The following is a 25,515-nucleotide window of genomic DNA, read 5'->3' as shown; positions in this document are numbered from 1 at the left end:
TGTTTTTTTTGTTTTGGTTTCCCTTTTGAATTTCATTTCCTCCTTTCAATTTCTGTTAAATTGACCTGAAAATTAGTAGTAGTAGCGGCAGCACTACCACCCCTCTGTCCTCTAATAATCTCCGCTGTGCTAATACCTGATTTCAAGCCAGTCCTTGATTCCTTTTTACTACAGGCTTCAAACTAACCTTTTGTTAACTGTCCAAGGCACCAAGAAAAGTCTGAACAGTTAAGGTAGCTGTTTTAATTTACAGTGCAATAAAAATAAAATATTTTAAATTCTCAGATTTTAATAAAGCCATTTTAGTCTCTACACAGATTTGCAGACAAGTCCCCAGTGTGTTATAATAGAGAAATCAACTCTTTATCATTTGGATTTTTTAAAAAAAAAACTACAGGAGATTTAACTTACAGCAACTTAATTCAAACATTAACAGATGGTGTATTTCATATATTTGTCACATTGACTTTTAAGTCTCATAAATGGTCCACTGACAATGCTTGAAAGAACAGAAATGGGTGCTACACCACCCCTGGGGGGTGACACTTGAGAGGCAAGGGGGATGGGCATTATGCTCCTCAAAATGAAGAGACAGCACCTGTTATCACACCCTCCTTTCTGACTGACCTTTCCCCTTTTGCCTATGAACTCAATAGCCTTGCAATTTAGGTCTGATTGAAATTACTTTGAAGGGGCTAGGCCTCCTCTCAGGTTAGGGCTGGCAGATTGGATCCCTGATGAGTGTTACAGGCTCTTACCTACAAATCCACTAGCTGGTGAATTTTTTTTTGTCCAAGGTATGTGGCACATTTTGTTAGCAAACTAAAACAAATGAATGGAGCACTTGGAGGTATGCATAAATCCTCCATAACATTCTCACAATTCTTTCCTGGCCTGATTTTACACTGTGCAGCTACAAGACTGAAAAAAAAACCTTACTTTAAGGATTGCGCACAAATCAGGAATGTTTGCATGGGTGCAACTCCAATAACATTTGCAGTTTGATGTCATCCAGGACAAAGCAGCCTACTTGATTGATTGTAACCATATCCACTCCCTCCACCACTGACGCTCAGTGGCAGCAGTGTGTATTATCTACAAGATGCATTACAGAAATTCACCAAAAGTCTGCAGCCAGCACCTTCCAAACTAGCTGTTTCCATCAAGAGGGATAAGGGCAGCGAGTTCCCCTCCAAGATAATCACCAGCCTAACTTGGAAATATATTACCATTCCTTTGCATTTGCTGGGTCAAAATCCTGGAATTTCCTCCCTAATAGCATTGTGGGCCAACTCACAGGCTATAGACTGCAGCAATTCAAGAAGGCAGCTCATCACCGCCTTCTTGAGCAACTGAATCCTGGCTTCAGAAAGAGAATAAAGCCACAAGATTCCACAATTTAAAAACAAACATATTATTCCTGTACAAGAGTCAACCAAACAAATAGTACCATCTATCTTATACTTCGTCCAGAATTAATAAAAATTAAACATGAATTATCAAGTAAACTGTGGATTAATATATACTGTCAATTGCACATTAAAGGGTGTATACAACTAAAAACAAATTCCATATATTTTTCTGGCAGTGACCTCAAAGCTCAACGTGAGTGACAAAATACCTTCCAACACTCTTCTTCACAAGTGATTTTAGTTCCTCTCCTTTGAGGAATTAATCTCCAAATGCCCTTCAACAGCAGCTCAAATTCAGCCTGGCTGTCCTTTTGTTTCTTCTATCTGCTATTAGTAGTAAGGCAACAGGACTTAACTTAGAATGCCCCAATTACTGGTTACCTCTCAGTTTTTCAAGCTCTTCATCTGACATTGTGTCTCACTGGATTGACTAGGTCTCATCCCATATCAAATCACTGGAATAATCCCAGCTCCCTAGCTAAACTTAGCAGATAACTATTGCTCGTGGATTTTATTTCCATGCCCCAGGTCTTCAGTTGCATAAAAAGTACAGTTACCCTTCAATATCTTTGAGCTTTTTCCTGCAGCCCAGTTCCCAGAAGTACTGGGCAGGCACCTGCCCTTCAGTTTCTTTTGCCCAGGCTAAAGGGGAGGTGATGGCATAGTGGCATTGTCACTGGACTATTACTCCCCATAGTAATGCTCTGGGGAGCCGGGTTCGAATCCCATCATGGCAGATGGTGAAATTTGAATTCAATAAAAAAGTTGGAATTGAAAGTCTAATGATGACCGTGAAACTATTGTCAATCATTGTTTAAAAACATATCTGGTTCACTAATTCTCTTTAAGGAAGAAAATCTGCCATTCTTACTTGGTCTGGCCTACATGTGACTCTAGATCCACACCAATGTGGTTGACTCTTAAATGCCGTCTGAAATGGAGGGCAGATGGGGATGGACAATAAAAGCTGGCCCAGCCCACATCCCATAAAATGAATAAATGAATCAATAATCTGCTCATCTGGGTTAATTTCTCACCCAAAATCTCAATATCCTGAGCAAGTGTTTATGTCATATCTCCAGGTCCCATGCTCAGGTTTTCCTGCCATCACCTAGACAGTCATATTACTGCCCCCAGCCAAGCCCTGTAGTTAAAAAATTGCTTTAATCCATCTTTGAGCGTGCACAGTCTGTTTCTCTATTAACCCTATGCTTGTGCTGGAGCTCTGGGCATTCTGGGAGTTGTAATCCTCTGCCTCATAAAAATATAGAGGGAATTAAAAAATATGAATTCCTTCACGGAGCTTCCATCTCACTGAGGAGCTTTCAAGCCAATCCACATCAAACAAGCTACTCTGAAAACTTCGCTGACAGCAATCCGTAACTTCCTAAAATAATTAATAACATTCTAAATAAAACAATCTACAAATGTTCTAATAAAAAAGTCAAGTTGTTCTCTCTTCCAATTATAATGGATCTTTTAAAAAATTCCAGGATTTGGTTTCGCACCATCCATCACAAACTAATCAGTTCATTCTCAGACTACACCCTATCTCTGTACTAAGTTTTGTTGCAACCTGTCTGTTAGTTTTTGAGATATATTGGGCAGGATTTTGAGCCCACACTCTCCATCCATAAGATCACCGGTGGGGGTGGGTTCAAGATATGGTGAAGCCTGAAAATCTTTCTGACAAGATCACACTATCCAAACATCACTGCCTCTCACCACTGACGTTACCACATCATGGCATGAACATGATTTCAATACATTCACATAAATTTGAATCTAATTAAATGCCACCCTCGCCAGATTTCCCCTCTCACCACCACGAGACTTTAATACCTTGCCAACTTGATGTTACATCAGTGATGTTTACAACAGGTTCACCCAACATGAATTGTTCACCCAATTGTCCAACAAAGGGGCATACGCACAGTGGGTCGTGCGAGGGCTGCTCTTGGATGTTTCGAGAGTAGCCTAGTGCTTCACGTCGTTAGTGTACGCTTAAACTGGACCTGCTGATGGGCAACACGACAGCTCAGTGTCTGTCACTGTTTGCTGTGCAGATACGTGGATTTGGGCCGGTGTCTGTGGGAGTTTGCGCATTCTCCCTGTGCTTGCGTGGGTTTTCTCCGGATGCTCTGGTTTCCTCCCACACCCCAAAGATGTGCTCTTAGGCTGATTGGTGTAACAAATTGTCCCTAAATTAGTCTCCCCTCAATCTGGTTTCCAATGTGGAGTGCCATAAGCGTAGCCGTGGGTGGAAGAGGGGACTCACAATGTTGAAATGGTGGTGTGGGCTCGTTGGGCCGAAGGGCCTGTTTCCCGTGCTGCGTTGTTCTTTGTTCTTTGTTCTTTGACTCAGCTTCCTGTTGGAACGATCCATAGGATCCTCACGGGTCACATGCCTGCACCCCCCCCCCCCCCCCTCCTCCCTTTAAGGGCCACGCTACTACACAGGAATTCAGCATCCAATTGCTCCTTTATTCTTCCTCTCCATCAACCACTGGCAGTGAACTGACATCAACAGTATCAGATACCATCAACCATCTGTGTGGACCATTAACTGTGGAGTTGTGATTGAAAAATTAGACAGGCAAAATCAATGTAAAAATGATTTCATCACATTGAACTTTTATTTAGTAAGCTGGCTTCAATTCGCAACAGACCTTTAAAAAGCAAACTTTTTAAAAACTGCCAGATGGTGAAACCTGTCTGTAGCTAATAATTTACCTGTGTATTGCAATCAAAGTTTTGACGTTTGATGCAACAGGTAAACATTCCACCTGAACAAAGATCTGATTATCAAAAGGCCAGTATGAGTAACAATGCAGCAGTTAATTAGCAACTCTAACATCTTGTGTAACTTTTAAAAAACATTTTCCTGTAAATGCTGTTTAAATGTTTGTTCAACCTTCAAAGCTTTCCTTAGACAAACAAAGCTCCATTACATTCTTTCTAACTTCATTAAGCAGTTTGCAGTAATTACAGGGAGGAAAGAAATTAGTGGAGCTGTCAGAAGACAAAAATGTACTTCAATGGCCAAAAACAAGCTGTAAGAAATCTTACAACACCAGGTTAAAGTCCAACAAGTTTATTTGGTAGCAAATGCCACTAGCTTTCAGGGCTTTGCCCCTTCTTCAGGTGAGTCTGAAGAATCGTACCAGCCTCTACTACTACCTCTGGCAGCTTGTTCCAGACACTCACCAGTCTCTGTGTGAAAAATTTGCCCATCTCTCCCCTCTCACCTTAAACCTATGCCCTCCAGTTTAGACTCACCTACCTTTGGGAAAAGATATAGACTATCTACCTTGTCAATGCCCCTCATTATTTTATAGACTTCTATAAGGTCATCCTTGAACCTCCTATACTCCAGAGAAAAAATTCCCAGTCTATTCAGCATCTCCTTATAACTCAATCCATCAAGTCCCGGTAGCATCCTAGTAAATCTTTTCTGCACTCGTTCGAGTTTAATAGTATCCTTTCTATAATAGGGTGTCCAGAATTGCACATAGTATTCCAAGTGTGGCCTTACCAATGTCTTGTACAACTTCAACAAAATGTCCCAACTTCTGTATTCAATGTTCTGACCAATGATACCAAGCATGCCAAATGCCTTCTTCACCACTCTGTCCAACTGTGACTCCACTTTCAAGGAGCTATGAACATATACCCTAGATCTCTTTGTTCTGTCACTCTCCCCAATGCCCTACCATTAACTGAGTAAGTCCTGCTCTGGTTCAATCTACCAAAATGCATCGCCTCGCATTTGTCTAAATTAAACTCCATGTGCCATTCGTCAGCCCACTGGCCCAATTGATCAAGATCAATTGGAGATAACTTTCTTCATTGTCCACTATGACGCCAATCTTGGTGTCACCTGCAAACTTACTAACTATGTCTCCTATATTCTCATCCAAATCATCAATATAAATGACAAATAATAATGGACCCAGCACTGATCCCTGAGGCACACTGCTGGTCACAGGCTCCAGTTTGAAAAACAACTCTCTACAACCACCCTCTGGCTTCTGTCAAGAAGCCAATTTTGTATCCATTTAGATACCTCACCATGGATCCTATGAGATTTAACCTTATCCAACAACCTACCATACGATACCTTGTCAAAGTCCTTGCTAAAGTCCATGTAGATAACATCAACTGCACTGCCCTCATCTACCTTCTTGGTTGCCCCTTCAAAAACTCAATCACAAAGCCATGCTGACTGTCCCTAGTCAGTCCTTGCATTTCTAAATGCCTGTAGATCCTCTCTCTCAAAATATCTTCCAACAATTTACCCATCACAGATGTAAGGCTCACTGGCCTGTAGTTCCCAGGCTTTTCCCTGCAGCCCTTTTTAAACAAAGGCACAACATTTGCCACCCTCCAATCTTCAGGCACCTCACCCGTGACTGTCGATGATGCAAATTTCTCAGCTAGGGGACCCGCAATTTCCTCCCTAGCCTCCCACAATGTCCTGGGATACATTTCATCAGGTCCCAGGGATTTATCTACCTTGATGCACTTTAAGACTTCCAGCACCTCCTTCTCTGTAATATGTACATCCTCAAGACATCACTATTTAATTCCCCAAGTTCCCTAACATCCATGCTTTTCTCAACAGTAAATACTGATGAGAAATATTAATTCAGGATCACATCCATCTCTTGTGGATCTGCATACAAATGACCTTGTTGATCCTTAAGAGACCCTACTCTCTTCCTTGTTAATTTTGCCCTTTATGTATTTGTAGAAGCTCTTTGGATTCTCCTTTGCCTTATCTGCCAAAACAATCTCGTATCCCCTTTTTGCCCTCCTGATTTCTCTCTTAAATTTACTCCTACACCCCTATACTCTTCAAGAGATTCACTTGATCCTAGCTGCCTATTCATGTCATGTGCCTCTTTCTTCTTCTTGACCAAGGCCTCAATATCCCGAGTCATCCAAGGTTCCCGACTTCTGCCAGCCAGCATACCAGTGTTGGATCTGCAGTCCCAAGTATCGGGTGAATGGTTAATGCGACCACATTTGCCACATTTTGAAGGTCCCAGTTGAGTTGAAGATTAAAGGATACTATTCACCATGGCCTCTAACCTGTTGCTCAGTGCTGCAATGTGGGCTTCTGTGGAGGACCCCATAATGTTGCTGTGAGCTGACTGACCTTGTTCCCCAATGGGAATATTGGGGACAAAATGCATGCTCACTGAGGACAGGTAGGAAAGTGGTTAGGAAGACACGTAGGGCCTAAATTAAAAGAGCAAGATGGTTTTGCTAGAACAACATAAAAAATGATTGGACCACAGCCTTGGTATTGCATACAGTTCTGTTTTATTAATTCGTAGGACATGGGCACCTCTGGCTGGCCAGCATTTATTGCCCATCCCTAGTTGCCCTTGGAGGGCAGTTGAGAGTCAACCACATTGCTGTGACTCTGGAGTCACACGTAGGCCAGACTAGGTAAGGACAGCAGATTTTCTTCCTTAAAGGGTTTCCTTCCCTTAAGGTCATTAGTGAACCAGATGGGTTTTTCTGACAGTCGACAATGGTTTCATGGTCATCAGCAAGTTTTTAATTCCAGATATTTTTTATTGAATTCAAATTCCGCCAGCTGCCACGGCAGGATTCAATCCCAGGTCCCCAGAACATTAACTGAGATTCTGGTTTAATAGTGTGGCGATAATACCACTAGGACATCGCCTCCGGAGAAGTCACTGCCACACAGTAAACATATGCTTGCATGAAAGAGAGTACAAAGGAAACTTATGAGGATATTATTTTGTGGAATTTTGGCCATGAGGAAATATCGGATAGGCTGGGATTGTTTTCTTTGAAGCACGGGAGATTGAGGAGTTTTAATTGAGCTGTATGAAATTATGAGGACCTTTACAGAGAGGCCAGTAATCAAGGTGCAGAGATTTGAGGTGATTAATAGAATGATAAGAGTTGAAGAGTTTTTTTTCACCCTGACTGATGGGATGGGTTGTCAGGGTGTCTAAAACATAGTGCCTGAAAGGGTAGTGAAGAGACATAAATCCTCAAGACATTTATAAGACACTTAGTTTTGCACTTGTGCTGCCAAACCCTACGTGGCTACAGACCAAGAACTAGAATGTGGGATGAAGCTGTTTAACGGCTTGTATAGACATCATGATAAAGGAAATGGCCCTCTTCTGCTTCATAAATCATTCTGTTTCTCTCCAGTCCCCCTTTCTATATTTAAACTGAAAAAGTCCCACCAACATCAGGAGAAAGGAAGTAAGAAAAGAATTTTAAAAATTGAAATTTGCCCGACACTTTAACAAACACAGTAATTTTCATATGATTCTATGATTTCTCTTCTTATGACCAAACTGTAATGAGGGGTCAGTAACAGATTTTTTAAAGTAATCTTTGACCACTGGGTGCATAATAGAGATAGCATATGGAAGTAAAGATGCTCTTACTCTCAAGAATTTAATACCTACCTAACAATAGGGTGTACTGTACCTACACTCTACATATGCTTTCACCTGCACTATTTCACTTTTACATTGCACAAATATATAGGTGCAGAGATGCGGCCTTAAAGGAAAAGGCACTTGCTGTTTTCAGTGACAAGTTTACAAGCACAACCCCAATTCTCAATAACTGAAAGATATCAATATTTTCCAATATATCAATAGCATCTTTTGTTGCAATACTCAAAGTGTCAAAAAGTTCATCTTCACAATTGTGAAAGCAGTTAAACATTAACCAGATATAAATCAAATAATAAAAAGCAATTGATGTTTAAATACCTCTTGCCTAGTTATTGACAGCGTCTGAAGAATAAATTGTGAGTGTTTCTGATATGTATACACACAAATACATGCACACACAAACAAAGAGTAATAGAGAAATACAGCACAGAAATAGGGTCTTCGGCCCAACTCATCCATACTGATCAGGTTTTCAATAATGAATTAGTCTCACTTGCCTGCATTTGGCCCATATCCCTCGAAACCTGTCCTCTCCTGTCCAAATGTCTTTTGAGGTTCCAAGATTCCAGGTAAAATCGGTAATGTGAACTTTGAAAGAAATCTGCATTGACCAAATATGAATTACCACAATGAAATATGTGGACACTTTGGCTCTTAAATTCTAGATAAATGCATGATTTGAAGAGCACAACAACATTTTCTGGAGGAACTTCAGAAGGCTAGTGAATCAATGCCAAATGAAATACAACTGCCTATAATTTCCGGTTGAGAAAACAGATATTTTATTTTTCCAAAAAATGGACCCTTCCATTCTTAATTTATGTTACTACATGTTTTTATTCAAATGTAATTCAATTTGCAACTGACATTTAAATAGTGATCCCAGCATCACTTCATAGAAATCACAGAACCCTACAGTGCAGAAAGAGGCCCTTCGGCCCATCAAGTCTGCACCAAACACAATCCCACCCAGGCCTTACCCCCATATCCCTACATATTATACCCACTAATCCCTCTAACCTACGCATCCCTGGACACTAAGACGCAATTTCTTAGCATGGCCAAACAACCTAACCCACACATCTTTGGACTCATGGGAGTGGCTGGTCACCACCTGCCATGTTGCCTGCCCCAGGAAGAATGGTGTCCATTGAGAATTGGTTGGCATGTTCAGAAGTGTGGGCCCAGATGCTTCTATCTTGGGCCTCCCAACATGGGTTTGCTCAGTGTAGGAGAGGAGAATTCATCCCCTGGTGAGTGGTTAGTAAATTAACTGCAGGCTGTTACCAGGACTATCAACTTTCTGACTTTTTTTAACTTACTGGTTCATTATTTGACAAGCTATATACACACACTAATGAAACATATTTTCCATAATTATAATAGTGTTCTTTTAGTAACTGACATTGTTTTTCTGAAGTAAGATGGAGATCCTTAGGTGTGTGCCAAAATTGTTCCATTACCTCTCTAAATTTTACCATTTGAAGGATTCTCCCACATAGAAAAAATTATAAATCACTGCTGCAACTCATTGTCATGATGATGTGATACGCACACGTGGAAAATTAAACTTTATTTGTATTGGTTGGTCAATTAAATGTTTGACTGTTTTCAAAGGACTTTAAGAAAAAACAAAAGTGTTAACTTAAGATGGCTGCCAGAGGTCAGCTGGCATTGCTGGTATCACAAGTCGATCAGCTTTTAGAAGTTTCCAATATGAATTACAATTAAGACATGTCAAGACACCCTCCTATGAAATTTTTCATCTGCTGATATCAATGATTACTTCGAAGATGAACTAAACCAAACTGGCTCTCACTGAATTCTATAAATCTACATTTGAGAAAGACATAGGAAATCTATTGGAACAATGGCTACTTAGAAGTTGTTCTTCACAGCTTATCACAGGAAAGAATAATCCATGCAGAAGTGATGGCTCAGGTTATTAAAGAAACTAATCACGTGGACCATAAAACAACAGCCAAGGTCTTTAGACATGAGATCATAGAATTACAGAATCATAGAATCCCTATAAATTAGAAGGAGGCCATTCGGCCCATTGAGCCTGAACTGTCAACAATCCCACCCTATTCCCGTAACCCCACATAATCAATGATTTACTGTGGAATGCCCAATTTATTATGGGGACAGAGGCCATCTGACCAAAATAACCCATTTGGAATGTCTGTAATTACAATGTGCACACTGCTAAAAACAGTCTAAAAGAAATCTGCCACTGGAACATCAACGCCATCTCTCGCTCCCTTCTCTCTCAAGTTCAAGTTCCTATCTACATTTTGAAATCCACCACAGAGATACAGAATTTCAATTCAGAGGAACTTTAGCCACAATTAAATCTTGGGAAAAGACAAATTAAATTAAAAAAGAGACTGTCTCCTTAAATTGCAGTTTACTTTGCCCCCAACTCCATCGGAATTTCAAGACCACAGTGAAGAAAATCTGTCTCAGCCATGGATGCCAGTGAAGGGCTCATAAACAGTGTATTCCTGGGACGTATGTTTATCGTTTATAATATATTTATAACGTTACCTGGTTGGATTTTTGGAGCTCAATAAAAGTAACCCCTTTGTATTTAAACTGAAGAAAGCCTGTCGGACTGAGTTATTTGCAATTAGCGTGTAAATGGTTAAGTACATACAGTGAATTAATATCTTCATCCTTAGAAATTACAAAAACTCCTGTTACGGTCAATCAAAGCGTGTGAAAGAAAGATTAAGTCCTGGCACGTGTCTTCACTGGCCATGTCATCTTTCATAACTTTATGAGTACTGAGTTATTAGTTCATCATCAGAATGATAAATTAATTCTTCGGAATGTACGTGTTTTGACTCTGTCTCTCCCCAGAGAGAGATTGTTCTTTAATTTGCTATAATTTTAGCATAATCTACTTCTGTTGCTTAAAATTGTGTTTTATGGTATGGGATCTGTTGCCTTACAGATATTAACCTGTGCCTAACTGCTGTAACATATGTTGTGGTTAAAATGTCAAATTGTTTGATTATCTTGCACATAATTTACTTGTGAAAGTTAAAATTGCCCTATTCTCATAAGAAGTCTTAGTTGACTTTAAGGGCAATAATCAAAGCTGATATTTTGAACTGCTTTTTAGTAGATGTCCATTACTAATTTAATCCTCTCATCATTCCTTATTAATCACACCCTTTCATGTTCATCTAAGCATACCCAGAAGTGTAATGAATATATAAATCATCAGACTCATGAAAGGTTTCTGAAAATGCCACTCAGATAATTTACTTCAGGGTTTTTTTGCATTCATTCATGGGAAATGTGTGTCACTGACTGACCAGCATTTATTGCCCATCCCTAGTCGCCCTTGGTCAGAGGGCAGTTAAGAGTCAACCATATTGCTGTGGATCTGGAGTCACATATAGGCCAGACCGGGTAAAGACTGCAGATTTCCTTCCCAAAAGGACTTTAGTTTTTTCTGACAATCGACAATGGTTTCATGGTCGTCAATAGTTTCTTAATTCCAGATTTTTTTTTATTGAATTCAAATTCCACAATCTGCCGTGGCAGGATTCAAACCCAGGTCCCCAGAACATGAGCTGAGTTTCTGGATTAATATTCTAGTGATAATAGAATATTCAGGGAATTACAATGGGTAAATATAAAATCTAAGTACTGTGCATTCTGGAAATCTGAAATGAAGCAGACAAATGCTGGAACTACTCAGCAGATCAGACAGCATCTGAGAAGAGAAGTTTTAATCTGCTGGATTTTTATGGAGTCAGGGAGACTCCAGGGACCGTCAAAAATGCTGGGTGGGGCCTGAATGTGGAGGCGCCGCCCCCATTTCTAACAATTTTTACAGGTGTGAGTAAAGGAGCAGGGCATGATTTACAAATGAGGGAAACCTAAACTTAGCAGGGCCTTTGAACTCAGCACTGAGTTCACACAAACTTCATTTTGGCTGTTGCAAGGGCTTTAACCCACAGTGTGGGAGTCAGAAATTTCTGTAGTAGACATAAACCTTCTTGAAGATCAGATAAATCCTGATTAACTGTCATGAGATGAAGTTATATAACTCACCAGCCCTTTAAAATTGAAAAAGAAAGAATAGGCCGCAAGTATCAGCGAGAGATTAAGAACATTCTGTTGTATTGCTTTGAATGACAGACCAAGTTGTATAGCATCTGTTTTTGCAATTACAAATTTGGGCCCGAGTTTGCCATCAAGTTGCGCCCATTTTCGGGCGTAAGAACTTGGTAAAGTCAGGTATGAGGTGAGTCGCATGATCCACACCCACCCCCACACCGGTTCCCCCTTTAACAAGGTCCGAAAATGGCAGTGATGAGGATCGCACCTGAAACGCTGAAACTTACCGGCATTTCCCCCTTTACCATCGCCCATCCAGATTCAGCCCAAAACAGACATATTCTACAAAAGTCCGATTCGGGCGCTCCAGTTAGGGAGGAGATAAGCGCCGAGCGTCCGATGGTTCTCCGCTTGAGATCGGTGGGATGCAGGGGGAAAGGTCCGCTGCCACTCTGCCTGTGATTAGTGAGGAGGAGGGGGGATCCGCTGCCACTCTGCCTGAAATCAGTGGTGGGGGGGTGCGGGGAGGGGCCCACAATTGGCCTGGGTAGCAGGGGGGGTGGGAGATAAGGGAGTCAGTAATGCTGTGGGGGAGGGGCAATGTCTGTGAGAGGCCAGGGAAAGGCATTATCTAGCCCGGGAGCGATGTGACAGGCGAGCAGCATTCTATCTTTTCTTTCTGCACATGCGCAGTTGGAGGCACCAATCAGATCTGCAGGATTTTGGGCATGTTAAGCCCCACTCAGACGCTTCTGCAGTGCGATTCAGAATTGCTAATATTTTTTCAGGCAGAGTGCGACTGGGGGTACCTGAGAGTGAGTCTAAAAGTTGCATCTGAAACCCCCAGTTTTGTCCTCCACTTAGAATCAAAATGGTAAAATAGGACCCTTTATGAGCGCTCAGCTGATTTCCCAAGACTACAAATAACTCAGCAGAGAATTTTTCTGACTTCACAGTTTGATTGTCAGGCTAAAGAGATTATTAAATGATTGCTGTTCTTGATGTAAGATATACATAAAAGTTCATTTGTATTTACAAGAGATTAGCACTTGAGACTTTTTAAAAATTATCTTTGAATAGACTGTTATGAAAGGAATGTTTTAATACTCGAATCTATATAGTGAGAGCTCCATTATATTTTTAGAGCTTTATTTTATTTAACCTCCACATGGGTCCTGAGGTCTGCCCAGGGAAAATATTGGGTGCATTTGCATAACTTAAGGGATACAAGGGCCATGGGGAGTTGGTAGGGGTGGGGGGCGAAGGGGATGTGGACATGAGTTAACATTATAAAGGACCATGGTCATTGATTTGGGGTCATGATCTGGCAAGGAAGGTACAAGGGACAAAAGGTGTGGATGGGCTGTTGAAGACTATGGGTCTAATTTTACCACCACGCTGCACTCATTTTCAGGTTTGAAAACTTGGTAAAGTTGGGTGTGAGGTGAGTAGTGCAATCCACGTCTGTCTTCGTGTTGGTTCCCCCTTTACCAAGACCTGAAAATGGCCGTGATTTAGACTGCGCCCGAAATGGACGCGACAGCCATTTCAATACACTTGCGTGCATTTAAATTGACTTAACGGGCTGCACGCCCAACTTTACCAGCAATTCCCCCTTTACCACCACATTTGCCCATCCAGAATCAGCGCGAATTCGGACACCCCGTCAGTGAGGGTTAGTGAGGAGATAAGTGCCCAGCATCCGTTGCCCCTCTGCTTGAGACCGGTGGGGAGTGGAAGGTGGGTCCAACGGCTCTCTGCTTGAGATTGGTGTGGGGGAAGTGGGTCTGATAGCTGTCTGCTTGAGATCGATGGGGGCGGGGGGTGCGCTGCCACTCTGCCTGTGATCAGTGGGCGGGAGATGGCCTACTCCTGCTCCTATTTCTTATGTTCTTATGTTATGAATCAGGAGATCAGTTTGGGTGGCGGGGAGGTAGGAGAATAAGGGGGTCAATAATGTTGTGGGGGTGGGGCAATGTCTGTGGGGGCCAGAGGGAGGAATTATCCGGCCCAGAAGGGGTGTAGAAGGGGAGCAGCATTCGATCTCTTTTTTCTGCACATGCGCAGTTGGAGACGCCGATCGAAGCTACAGGATTTTGAGTGTGTTAAGCCCCTCCCACAGGCTTGTGCAGTGCGATTCGGACTTGCTGATATTTTTGCAGGTAGAGTGCCTATGGGGGCGTCTGAGAACGGGTCGAAAAGTCAGATCTGAAACACTCGCAGTTTCAAGTCCACCCAGCGCTTAGAATCAAAATGGTAAAATAGGATCCTTTATCTAATTTTATAATTGAACAAAGTCCCAGAGAGCCAAGATGGATCAGTGAAAGCGGGGAAGGGCAAGAAAAATAAATGGATAGGATGGAGGGCAGAGATTAAATGACAAAATGTTTCATGTTAGTAAGGCTAAACAGAATGATAACCAGTATAGTAAATTAAGAAATGACGGGCAGGATTTTACGGTCTCGCTCAGACAAGACCTGAGGCCAACAGAGATTTCCCTTGTTGGATTTCACCCTCGCCTCGATTCCGTGGCGGACGAGGTGGTAGCGTTCTGGCTGACGTGTCGAGATGAGGTATGAATAACCGTTTCATAGAACTCCTACATTGCAGAAGGAGACCATTCAGCCCATCGAGTCTACACTGACTCTCCAATAGACCATTCCACCCAAGCCCTATCCCTATAACCCCATGTATTTACACCACTAATCCCCCTAACCTACACATCTTGGAACACTGAGGGGCAATTTAGCATGGCCAATCCATCTACCTTGCACATCTTTGGACTACGGGAGGAAATTGGTGCACCCAGAGGAAATTCACGCAGACGTCGGGAGAACATGCAAACTCCACACAGTCACCCAAGGCTGGAATTGAACCTTAGTCTTTGGCGCTGAGAGGCAGCAGTGCTAACCACTGTGCTGCCCCACGATGAGATACTGTTCCTTAAGCTTACATGGAGCTTCATTGGAATACTATGACAGGCCATGGACAAGAAGGTCACAGAGTGAATAAGGTGGAAAATTAAAATGAGAAGCAACAAAACTTAGGGTCACATTTGCAAACTAAGCAAAGCAGTCACCCAGTTTACATTTGGTCTCTCCAGTGTAGAGGAGACCTCATTATGAGCTGCAAATACAGTAGACTAAATTGGAACAAGGACAAGTGAATCAAGTGTGTGGAGATGCATGATGAAGAGAGAGAGGAGGTAAAAGCATAGGTATTGCATCTCATGTGCTTGCATGGAAAGGTGTCATTGGAAAGGAGGGTGGGGGGTAAGATATTGAAGTGACTGAGTATTGAACCAGAATGTTGTTGCGGGAATGGCCCTCTCAGAATACTAAAAACCAAGGATGGGGAAGATATGTTTAGTGGCATCACACTGGAGGTAGTGGTCAGCATGGCTTTCCTCCAGGTGCTCTGATTTCCTTCCACAGTCCAAAAGACATCTTCCTCAATATACTCAAATAGGCCCTGGGGTGTGGCGACTAGGGGACTTTCACAGTAAGCACATTGCAATGTTAATGTAAGCCTCCTTGTGACACTAATAAATAAACTTTAAATGGCTGGGAATCATCTGTTGAATACAGAGGTTGGTGGGGTGAAAGGTGAGTTCGAGGGGAATCCCATCATGATTCTAGGAGGGAGGGGAAGGAGTGAGCAGATGTGCATGAAATAGAGGTGAAGGTAAAAGAATAGTTGAAATCTGGGATAAAGTCAATGCAATTTGATTTGATTTGATTTATTATTGTCACATAGGTAGGAAGAGGGAAGGGGTCATGAAAAGAGAATATAGGGAGTTAGGTAGATAGCTGAGAAGGAGGAAGGCAAAGGTCGTAATCTCAGGATTGCTGCCTGTGCCGCGGGAAAGTGAGAGCAGGAATGGAATGAGGTGAAGGATGAACGCGTGGCTGAGGGACTGGAGCAGGGGGCAGGGATTCAGGTTCCTGGATCATTGGGATCTCTTGAGGGGCAGGTGTGACCTGTACAAAAAAGACGGGTGGCACTTGAATCCCAGGGGGCCCAATATCTTGGCGGGAAGGTTGACTGAGGCTACTGGGGACAATTTAAACTAGAAATGTTGCGGGGAGGAAATCGAGACGAGGTGACTGGGAGCGAGGAGGTTAGCTCGCAAATAGAGAAGGATTGTAGACAGTGTGAGAGGGAGGATAGACGAGTGATGGAGAAGGGGAGCACTCAGACCGAAGATTTGAGATGTATCTATTTTAATGCCAGGAATGTAGTGAATAAAGTGGATGAGCTTAGGGCGTGGATCGCTGCTTGGAAATTATGGCCATTAGGGAGACTTGGATGTCTCAGGGACAGGACTGAGTACTTCAGGTGCCAGGTATCAGATGTTTCAGAAAGGACAGGGAGGGAGGCAAAAGAGGGCGGAGGGAGTGGCACTGTTGATCAGGGATAGTGTCACGGCTGTAGAGAGGGCGGACGCCATAGAGGGATTGTCTACAGAGTCTGTGGGTGGAAGTTCGCAACAGGAAGAGGTTGATAACTTTGCTGGGTGTTTTCTATAGGCTGCCCAATAGTAACAGGGAAGTTGAGGTGCAGATAGGGAAACAGATCCGAGAGAGATGTAGTAATAACAGAGTTGTAATGATGGGAGACTTTAATTTCCCAAACATTGATTGGAATATCCCTAGGGTAAGGGGTTTGGATGGGGAGGAGTTTGTTAGGTGTGTTCAGGAGGGTTTCCTGACACAACACTTGGATAAGCCTACAAGAGGAGAGGCTGTACTCGATCTGGTACTGGCTAATGAACCTGGACAGGTGTCGGGTTTCTCAGTGGGAGAGCATCTTGGGGATAGCGATCATAACTGATGGCAGTAGGGAAGAAGATGTCGTTGAGTCGGTTGGTACCTGACTTCAGACTTTTGTATCTTTTTACCGACGGAAGATGGTGGAAAAGAGTATGTCCGGGTACGTGTGGTCCTTAATTATGCTGGCTGTTTTTCCAAGACAGCGGGAAGTGTAAACAGTGCCAATGGTTGGGAGGCTGATTTGCATGATAGACTGGGCTTCATTCATGATTCTTTGTAATTTCTTATGGTCTTAGGCAGAGCAGGAGCCATACCGAGCTGTGATACAACCAGAAAGAATGCTTTCTATGGTGTATCTGTTAAGGTTGCTGAGAGTCTTAGCTGACATGCCAAATTTCCTTAGTCTTCTGAGAAAGTAGAGGCATTGGCGAGCTTTCTTAACTGTAGTGTTAGCATGGGGGGAGCCAGGACAGGTTGGTGATCTGGACACCTAAAAACTTGAAGCTCTCAACCCTTTTTACTTTGTCCCTGTTGATGTAGACAGGGACATGTTCTCCTTTACGCTGCCTGAGGTCGATGACAATCTCTTTCGTTTTGTTGACACTGAGGGAGAGATTATTGTCATTGCACCAGTTCACCAGATTCTCTACCTTGTTCCTGTACTCTATCTCGTCATTGCTTGAGATCTGACCCAATATGGTGGTGTCATCAGCCAACTTAAAAATTGAATTGGAGGGGAATTTAGCCACATAGCCTTAGGTATATAAGGAGTATAGTCAGGGGTGGGGCGCTGAGAATATAGCCTTGTGGGGCACCAGTGTTGAGGATCCTGGTGATGATCCCCAATATTCAGGTTCTTTACATACATCATAAGAACATAAGAACATAAGAAATAGGAGCAGAAGTAGGCCATCTAGCCCTTCGAGCCTGCCCCGCCATTCAATAAGATCATGGCTGATCTGTCGTGGCTCAGTTCCACATTCCCGCCCTCTCCCCATAACCCTTGATCCCCTCGCTTATCAAAAACCCATCAACCCGCGTCTTAAAAATATTTAGCGAGGCAGCCTCCACCACTTCAACGGGCAGAGAATTCCAGAGATTCACCACCCTTTGAGTGAAGAAGTTCCTCCTCAACTCCATTCTAAACCGCCCCCCCCTTTATCTTGAGGCTGTGCCCCCTAGTCCTACCGTCCTTTCTGAGCGGGAAGAGTCTCTCCACCTCTATCCTATCCATCCCATTCATCATCTTATACGTCTCAATGAGATCTCCCCTCATTCTTCTAAACTCCAACGAGTACAAGCCTAGTTTATTCAGCCTCTCCTCATAGCTCAACCCCCTCAACTCCGGTATCAGCCTAGTAAACCTCCTCTGCACTCCCTCCAAGGCCAAAATATCCTTGCGTAAGTGCGGCGACCAAAACTGCACACAGTACTCCAGCTGCGGCCTCACCAGTGCCCTATACAGCTGCAGCAAGACCCCCCTACTTTTATATTCAATCCCCCTCATCAAGTAACATCCTGAGATGCTTCAATACAGTCAAAGAAACATTACAGATATTTTACAACGGTCTTACAAATGTTCCAAAGTTATTTTAAATGTTGACTACATGGAAAAAGTTGCACTGAGGTATTTCAGTACAAACGCCAAAAAGGTTGGTACTTCAGTGCAACTGAGATACATGCGATATTCACTCAAGTGACAGTAGAGTTCTCTTTCAGTCCAAATACATTCAAAAAAAAGAGGGACTGCATTTAATGAACCTTTCATATGCAATAATTGGTGAGATCAGTTAGCTCTATTCAGCTGATCACTGTTGGTCCTACTCCAATCGGCCATCGGGTTATAGCGACAGATCCAGATTTAACCTGTAATGAGTTAATAGGGTAATTTGATTGGGGGGGGCACTCCCGTTATTTTGGATTACAGAGGGAATGTGGTTATAAAAACAAGTCGCTGCAGTGACTTGTTACATGTTTTCTTCCGTTTTAGTATTTTTAGGTTACCGGATAACGGGATTACTACTACTGGCGTTTTTTTTGCTTTAACGAGCAAAATGATTCCTTTTCGCGTAGCCTTGCTGCTACAGTTGGTAGTATGTTTAAATCCAAACAGATTCGCGTATGGTGAGTAGCGATTGTTTCCCAGCTGTGGAATTTAATCTTTGGAAATAGTGGGCGTAATTTATAAGCGTCATGTTATGTTGCGAAACACTGAATTGAAAAGGCGCTATCTATGAAGATTAATTACTTTTCCTTCTGTAAAACTAATGCAAGTACTAAAGCATCTCTTGTTGCTCATATCAACAACAATAAGAATTCCTACCTCTAAAAGCTTTGCAATTTAATAGCCCATCCACACCACAAAACGAGTGGTGGCTCTTCACAGCTAATACTAATCCTTGTTTAGAATATGCTATTTTCAGTTCATCCTCACCACTTATCCAGCCAAAAGCTAGTAGTAACCAACACTTATTACAGTTGTTGTTTTTATCTTTTAGATCAGATCGTGTTTAACTGATTTTTCACTTTTGCTTATTTTTATCAAAGAGTAAATTACACGTGTGGGTTTCTGAAATGGGGATGGCCTGAGCGTTTTCATAGTGGTATAGGGTTTTAATTGTAAATTTAAATGTAATATTTACCAGGCTGGAGTAATAGTAAGTATCCATTCATAACTTCATTAGGAGTAATGCTTAATGGTCTGAGATTATGTAGTCCAAGAATGAAATGATACTAGTCATTTGTTTGTTTTTAACTAAACTGTAAAGTTATAGGGAACAAGGCTGGAATTGGTCTTTCTGAAAGAGAACAACCTTTGGCTTGGTAATGCTTATGAGGCAAAACTGGGGATTCCTGTTCCCCTCCAATGATAAGACAATCTTGGTTGGTACCATAAGTGCCATTAATGTGTGATCCTGATTACCATTGTGCTAGTCAATACTCACCTCTTCAACAAACATCGCTTTAAGCAGGCTGTGATCATTATCCTATTACTGTGAGACTTTGCTCTGTGCAAATTGGAAGCTGCATTTTCTATAATACAGTGGCTGCTATATCATGAATAATACGTTGGAATTACCTTCTGGTTGGAAAGACATTAAATGCAATTTTGGGCTATGTTATGGATTGCTCATCTCTGGCCTAATGGGTATCTATTTCTTACCTTGGGAGTAGTTCCAAACCAACTAGTAAAGTTTAAATTTATTGCCAATCCAGTAGATTGTTTTGTCCTGTATGTTGGTGAGCTTGTGGAGCTACAGAATCTGCTTTAAGTGATAAAAGCACTTTGGATTACTCATGCAAGACTATCCATTATCATTGGGTAGTATTTATATGGCTGCTCCATCTATTTATGGTATTCTGGGTATTTACCAACTGTAACTTTTTTCTGAAAGTCAAGGAGAGGTGGTTATATTATCATTGCCTGGCACTTTATGCCATGATCAGCCCAAACCTAGATGTTATCCAGATCTTGCTGCATGCAAATATAGATTTATTCAGTGCCTGAAGAATGCCAAATGGAACAGCTCTTGGGTAATTGTCAGCAAACATCCCTCTTGGAGGAAAGATTACCGAAATTGGTTGGGCTGAGGACATTCAATATTACCTTTTTAGCAGAATTGTCCTGGGGCGGAGATGGCTAACCTCCAATAACCATGCTGTCTTCCAGCCCTGATCTCCCATAACTTCCAATATTTTCACCTGAGGCTGTCAGTCAGTCACCTCCCCTACATTCAATTCCTGTGAAATCACCTTTTTTTTACATGGAGTTAACAAGTGCAAATTTTCATTCACAATAAAAAGATCTGATTTTGTTCCTGACTTTTTTGCTTTATAGTTCATCATTCTTTGTTTCTTCTGAAGGCTCAAAAGCTTCCTGTGATGCATCGTGGTTTCAGTGCCAAAATGGACGCTGTATCCCACAACTGTGGAGATGTGATGGGGATGATGACTGCACTGATGGCAGTGATGAAGATAACTGTGGTAAGTAGCTGGCTTGTGTGCTAGATAGCACTTTAGATCAGCACACCTTGAGGCCTGTGTAGGTGGGAGAAGAGGGCCAATAAAATTTGGGCACGATGCTTCACCTCAGCACTGTAGGGCTTTTGCAGCCTTGCTCAATCTAAGAAAATGTGTTTAATATTTATGACCATCTCATCACATCTCAGCAATTATTAGCAGACCTAGGTGAGATCCATATTAGTTTTCTACTTGCCTGCAGAAATGTAATGCCTGTCTAAAAATGGGACATTAGTTTATTCCTGACCAGTTTACATGTGTGCTGAAGACCAATCATGCCACGTGTATTTTGTATTGAAGCCAGATTAGAAGATAGAGGTATCACAAAAGTAATGTACCATTTTAATACCAGCAGCCCATAGTGCTAACTACTCCATATGTGATGGGCAGTCTGACATTTGTATGTAATGAATGTAGGTAAATTCTTGTATTTTTAAAAAAAATTCATCTGATGTTGTTTGCCAAGTTACCACTGATCAGTTACTATCAGGCTCTACAGAAATCTGATTATAAATTATACAATCCAGGAAGAGGTCTTTTCGAGCTCTTGTATTGCTTGAATGATTACAAGATCAGCATTCACTGCCCATTCCCCCAGTTGATCTTGCAAAGGTGATGGCAAGCTGTTGATACAGTTTGTGGTGTACATACACCCACTGCTGTTTGGGTGGGGAGGGATTTTGACCAGGACAAGTCATATGGAGAAGATTTTAAGTTGGCTGTGGAAAAGGACCAATTAGTGGCCTTTGCTAAGAAAAAATATGCTCCCAAATGAGTAGTTGAGACCTAGATGTGGTTATTATTTAAGGGGTATTAGGCTTGTAATATCAAAACTGCATTGGATGCGTCTGAGCAAGAAGTCACAGACATGGTCAAGTCTCAACCCTGAGTGCAGGAGTTACACAAGAGGACTGGAGAATTGCAAATGATGTGCCTGGATTCAAAATGGCAAGGATGGATCATAACTACAGAAGAGTCAATTTAAATGTATACTATGGAGAGCCATGTATATACTAAAATTGTTTGTTTAACTTCCTCCATAAGTTGAGGGCAATGAAGTTGTATAAATGACTCTTAATTCTGAAACCTTGGCATAATGAAACTGGCAAGATTGCCACAGTTCAAAATTTGTATTGCCCATGTACTATAGTATTATGAATAAAAACAAACAACAACTCAGCACGGGAAACAGGCCCTTCGGCCCAATGAGCCCACGCTGCCACATCCTCCTACACCTACCCTGCCCTGTGTGTATGCAAGTGGAACCCCTAATTTAGCCAGATTCAGGGGAGAATAGTATCAATTTGGTAAACCAATCAGCCTAAGAGCACATCTTTGGGGTGTGGGAGGAAACCCACGCAACCACGGAGAATGCGCAAACTCCCACAGACACAGGCCCAAATCCATGTATCTGCACAGCTAGCAGTGCTAGTCACTGAGCTGTTGCGGCGCCCGACTACCGGTCCAGGATCAAGCACACACACCGGCACGAAGTACGAGGCCACTCCTGGAATCTCCAAGAGCAGCCCACGCACAACCCACCATGTGCATGCCCCTTGCTTGATGACAAGGTGGACCTCCACCTGCGGAATAAAAAGACAAAAACGTTAACATACAAATCTGCATTTCCGGTGTCTCCCGAGGCTCTGACCCTATTTAATACCCCCTACTATAACCCTCCATCCTTATTTCGCTCATGTGTCTATGTAAGTAAACCTTAAACAAGTCCAACGTTCCTGCCTCCACCACCCTACTTGGTAGCACATTCCATACCCCCATGACCCTCTGCGTGAAGAACCTTCCTCTCACATCCAAATTATACTACTTTTTTTCCCCCCCCCCCCCCCCCCCCCCCCCCCCCTTAGATCATGACCCCTCGTAATTGTACCCAGTCTAGGGAGCAGCCTCTCACTATTAACTCTATCTATTCCCTTCAGTATCTTATATACCTCTATCATGTCCCCCCTCAATCTCCGTCTTTCCAAGGAGAAAAGTCCCAGTTTCTCCGACCTTTCCTCGTAACTCAGTCCTTCCATGCCAGGCAACATCCTGGTAAACCTCCTCTGCACCCTCTCCAGAGTCTCCACGTCCTTCCGGTAGTAAGGTGACCAGAACTGGACGCAGTACTCCAAATGCGGTCTAACCAACGTTCTGTACAACTGAAGCATTAGACGGCAGCTCCTATAGTCTATACCCCTTCCTCTAAAGGCTAGCATCAGCCAATAACCATATACCCTCATAGAAATAACTTGGGTATTTGTAGTAATTGCTTCAAATAGTAGACCAGAAACATGTAATAATATTTCATTTTTCAAGGTAAAATCACCTGTGGAACTTCAGACTTTGTATGCCACAGTGGACACTGTGTGCCAAGTAAGTGGCAGTGTGATGGCACATCTGACTGTGAGGATGGATCAGATGAAAGTCCAGATGTATGTCGTAAGTATTAGGAAGGAGTGAAAATTTTGATCCAGTATTTCCTTTGATCATTCTGTCCCTGCATTTTCTAATTTCTTCCTTGTCCATAACATAGGACAACTGCATGTATTTTTGACCCTTTGTCTCCATTTGCTTGTATTTTAGCATTTTAGTTCTAAATATCATGTGCAGCTACAGGTTTTGTTCTGAGTGAGCTAATGACCAAATGCATCAAATTTTGGATGCTTATACTTTTTAAACCATTTAGTGCTACCATTACAATGGCATTTTTATATAAAATTGAGGCTGTAGTAGGTGATTTTGGTTTACTTGACAATTTTCAAGTTGTGCTGGAATCCACATTCAAAACACTTAGAGCTCACCAGGAAGGAGGATGATGTATGCAAATTTCTCTAAACTCTAATGTCTCTTAAAGATACAAGAATGTGTCACTTGAACGAAATAAGCTGTGGTCCTGGGACTCTTCAGTGTATTCCTGCTTCCTGGAAATGTGATGGAGGAAAGGACTGTGACAATGGTAGTGATGAAGAGAACTGTGGTAGGTTAATGCCAAATTTAGCTGAGTGGATTCTAAATGTCCAAAGACTAATTCTAGTTGGAGGAACAAAGACCTGAACTATACAACCTGAATTACTGCAATTTTAAACTTGTACTCCACTTGTTGAGTTTAAAGAATGCTTTAGACCTAGCACTAAATATTTTCACAACACTAACTTTGATTTGCTAACAGCTGAACTTTTATGAATATTAGGTTAATTGCTCAGGATGCCTTCCCCTGCTTATAAGCAAATGATATCAAAGCTTGCAGGATTCCTGTAGGTTTAAGTGTTCAAATGTTTTTATTTCTGCTAGTGCCATAATCACTTGTCACCAGACTCGTCTCCACAATCCTATCTAGATTTTCCTTCCTGGGGGGTGTGGGCATTGCTGGCAAGGCCAGAATTTATTGCCCATTCCCTTGAATTAAGGGCTTTTGCCAGCTCATTTGTGAGCAGTTGCCTGGAATCAAATGTAAGTCAAAACAAGTTAATGATGGCCTATTTCCCTTAAAGAATATTAATTAACCAGAAATAAAAATAATGGTGAATAAACTCAGCAGGTCACAGCATCTGTGGAGAGAAACAATTTTTTTGATCTGAATTTGATCCATACACTAAATTGTCCTCAAATCTCCCTGAAACAGAAGGAGCATTTAGATCCTGGGTGGGATTTCACAGCCTTGCTCATCCTGAAACTAAAATCTTGCCTGAGGTCAACAAACCTTCCCATACTTCACCCCCTCACCAGCACCAATTCCTGTGGCAGGTGGGGCAACTCCAGCCATGATAACTTTCTCCTCACATGTTACAAGATCTGTTTTTATTTGATTTCCAGCAGTTGCAGTGTTTTGCATGAACCAGAATGCATTATGAAAAGTGATTAAATGGTCCCTGTTACTGAGACTAGCTTTATCTTGCAAGTGTATTAACGAATTCAAATTTCACCAGCTGTCAGTGAAATTTGAACTTGTGTGCATTGGCTGGGTGCCTTGATTACTAATCTCGCAGCAATACCACTCTGCCACCAAATGTTACATAGAACACTACAGCACCAACAGGCCCTTCGGCCCACGAGTTGTGCCAATCACATCAACACCTACCTATCTATAACCCCCAATCCCATTAAACCCCATATACTCATCCAGAAGTCTTTTAAAAGACCCCCAGCAAGTTTGCCTCCACTACCACTGACGGCAGCTGATTCCATTCGCTCACCACCCTCAGTGAAAAACTTACCCCTAACATCACTTCTGTACTTGCCTCCCTGCACCTTAAATCTGTGTCCCCTCGTAGCGACCATTTCAACCCGGGGAAATAGCCTCTGAGAATCCACCCTATCTATTCCTCAACATTTTATAAACTTCTATCAGGTCGCCTCTCAACTTTCATCTCTCCAGGGAAAAGAGTCCCAGCTCCCTCAACCTAACTTCATAAGGCATGCCTCCCAGTCCAGGCAACATCCTTGTAAATCTCCTCTGTACCCTTTCAATAGCTTCTACGTCCTTCCTATAGTGAGGTGACCAGAACTGCGCACAGTACTCCAAGTGAGGCCTAACAAGGGACTTATAAAGTTGCAGCATTACCTCCCGATTAATGAAGGCCAGTACACCATACGCCTTCCTGATCACATCCTCCACCTGCGAGGCCGATTTAAGAGTCCTGTGGACCCAGACCCCAAGATTCTTCTGCTCTTCAACACTACTCAGACTTCTGCCCTTGGTAGTGTACGTTCATCCTGTTGGTTCTGCCAAAATGGACGACTACACATTTATCTGCATTGAAGTCCATCTGCCACTTC

General features: G+C 42.3%; 1 protein-coding gene across 1 annotated transcript in view; it reads left to right on the top strand.

The window, feature by feature from the left end:
- The window catches only part of LOC145343530 (low-density lipoprotein receptor-related protein 2-like), a 104,802-nt gene that overhangs the window by 38,944 nt on the left and 40,343 nt on the right, over positions 1-25,515 (top strand). The window contains 4 exon segments of the mRNA XM_080189782.1: positions 18,793-18,843; positions 20,584-20,703; positions 23,056-23,178; positions 23,594-23,716. Of these exon segments, the coding sequence (XP_080045908.1) occupies positions 18,793-18,843; positions 20,584-20,703; positions 23,056-23,178; positions 23,594-23,716 (417 nt within the window).

Source organism: Carcharhinus amblyrhynchos, chromosome 5, assembly GCF_965287045.1.
Source record: "Carcharhinus amblyrhynchos chromosome 5, sCarAmb.v2.hapA, whole genome shotgun sequence".
Lineage (NCBI taxonomy): Eukaryota > Metazoa > Chordata > Chondrichthyes > Carcharhiniformes > Carcharhinidae > Carcharhinus > Carcharhinus amblyrhynchos.
The sequence above is the reverse complement of the archived record's forward strand: the minus strand, read 5'-3'. Positions and strand labels throughout refer to the sequence as shown.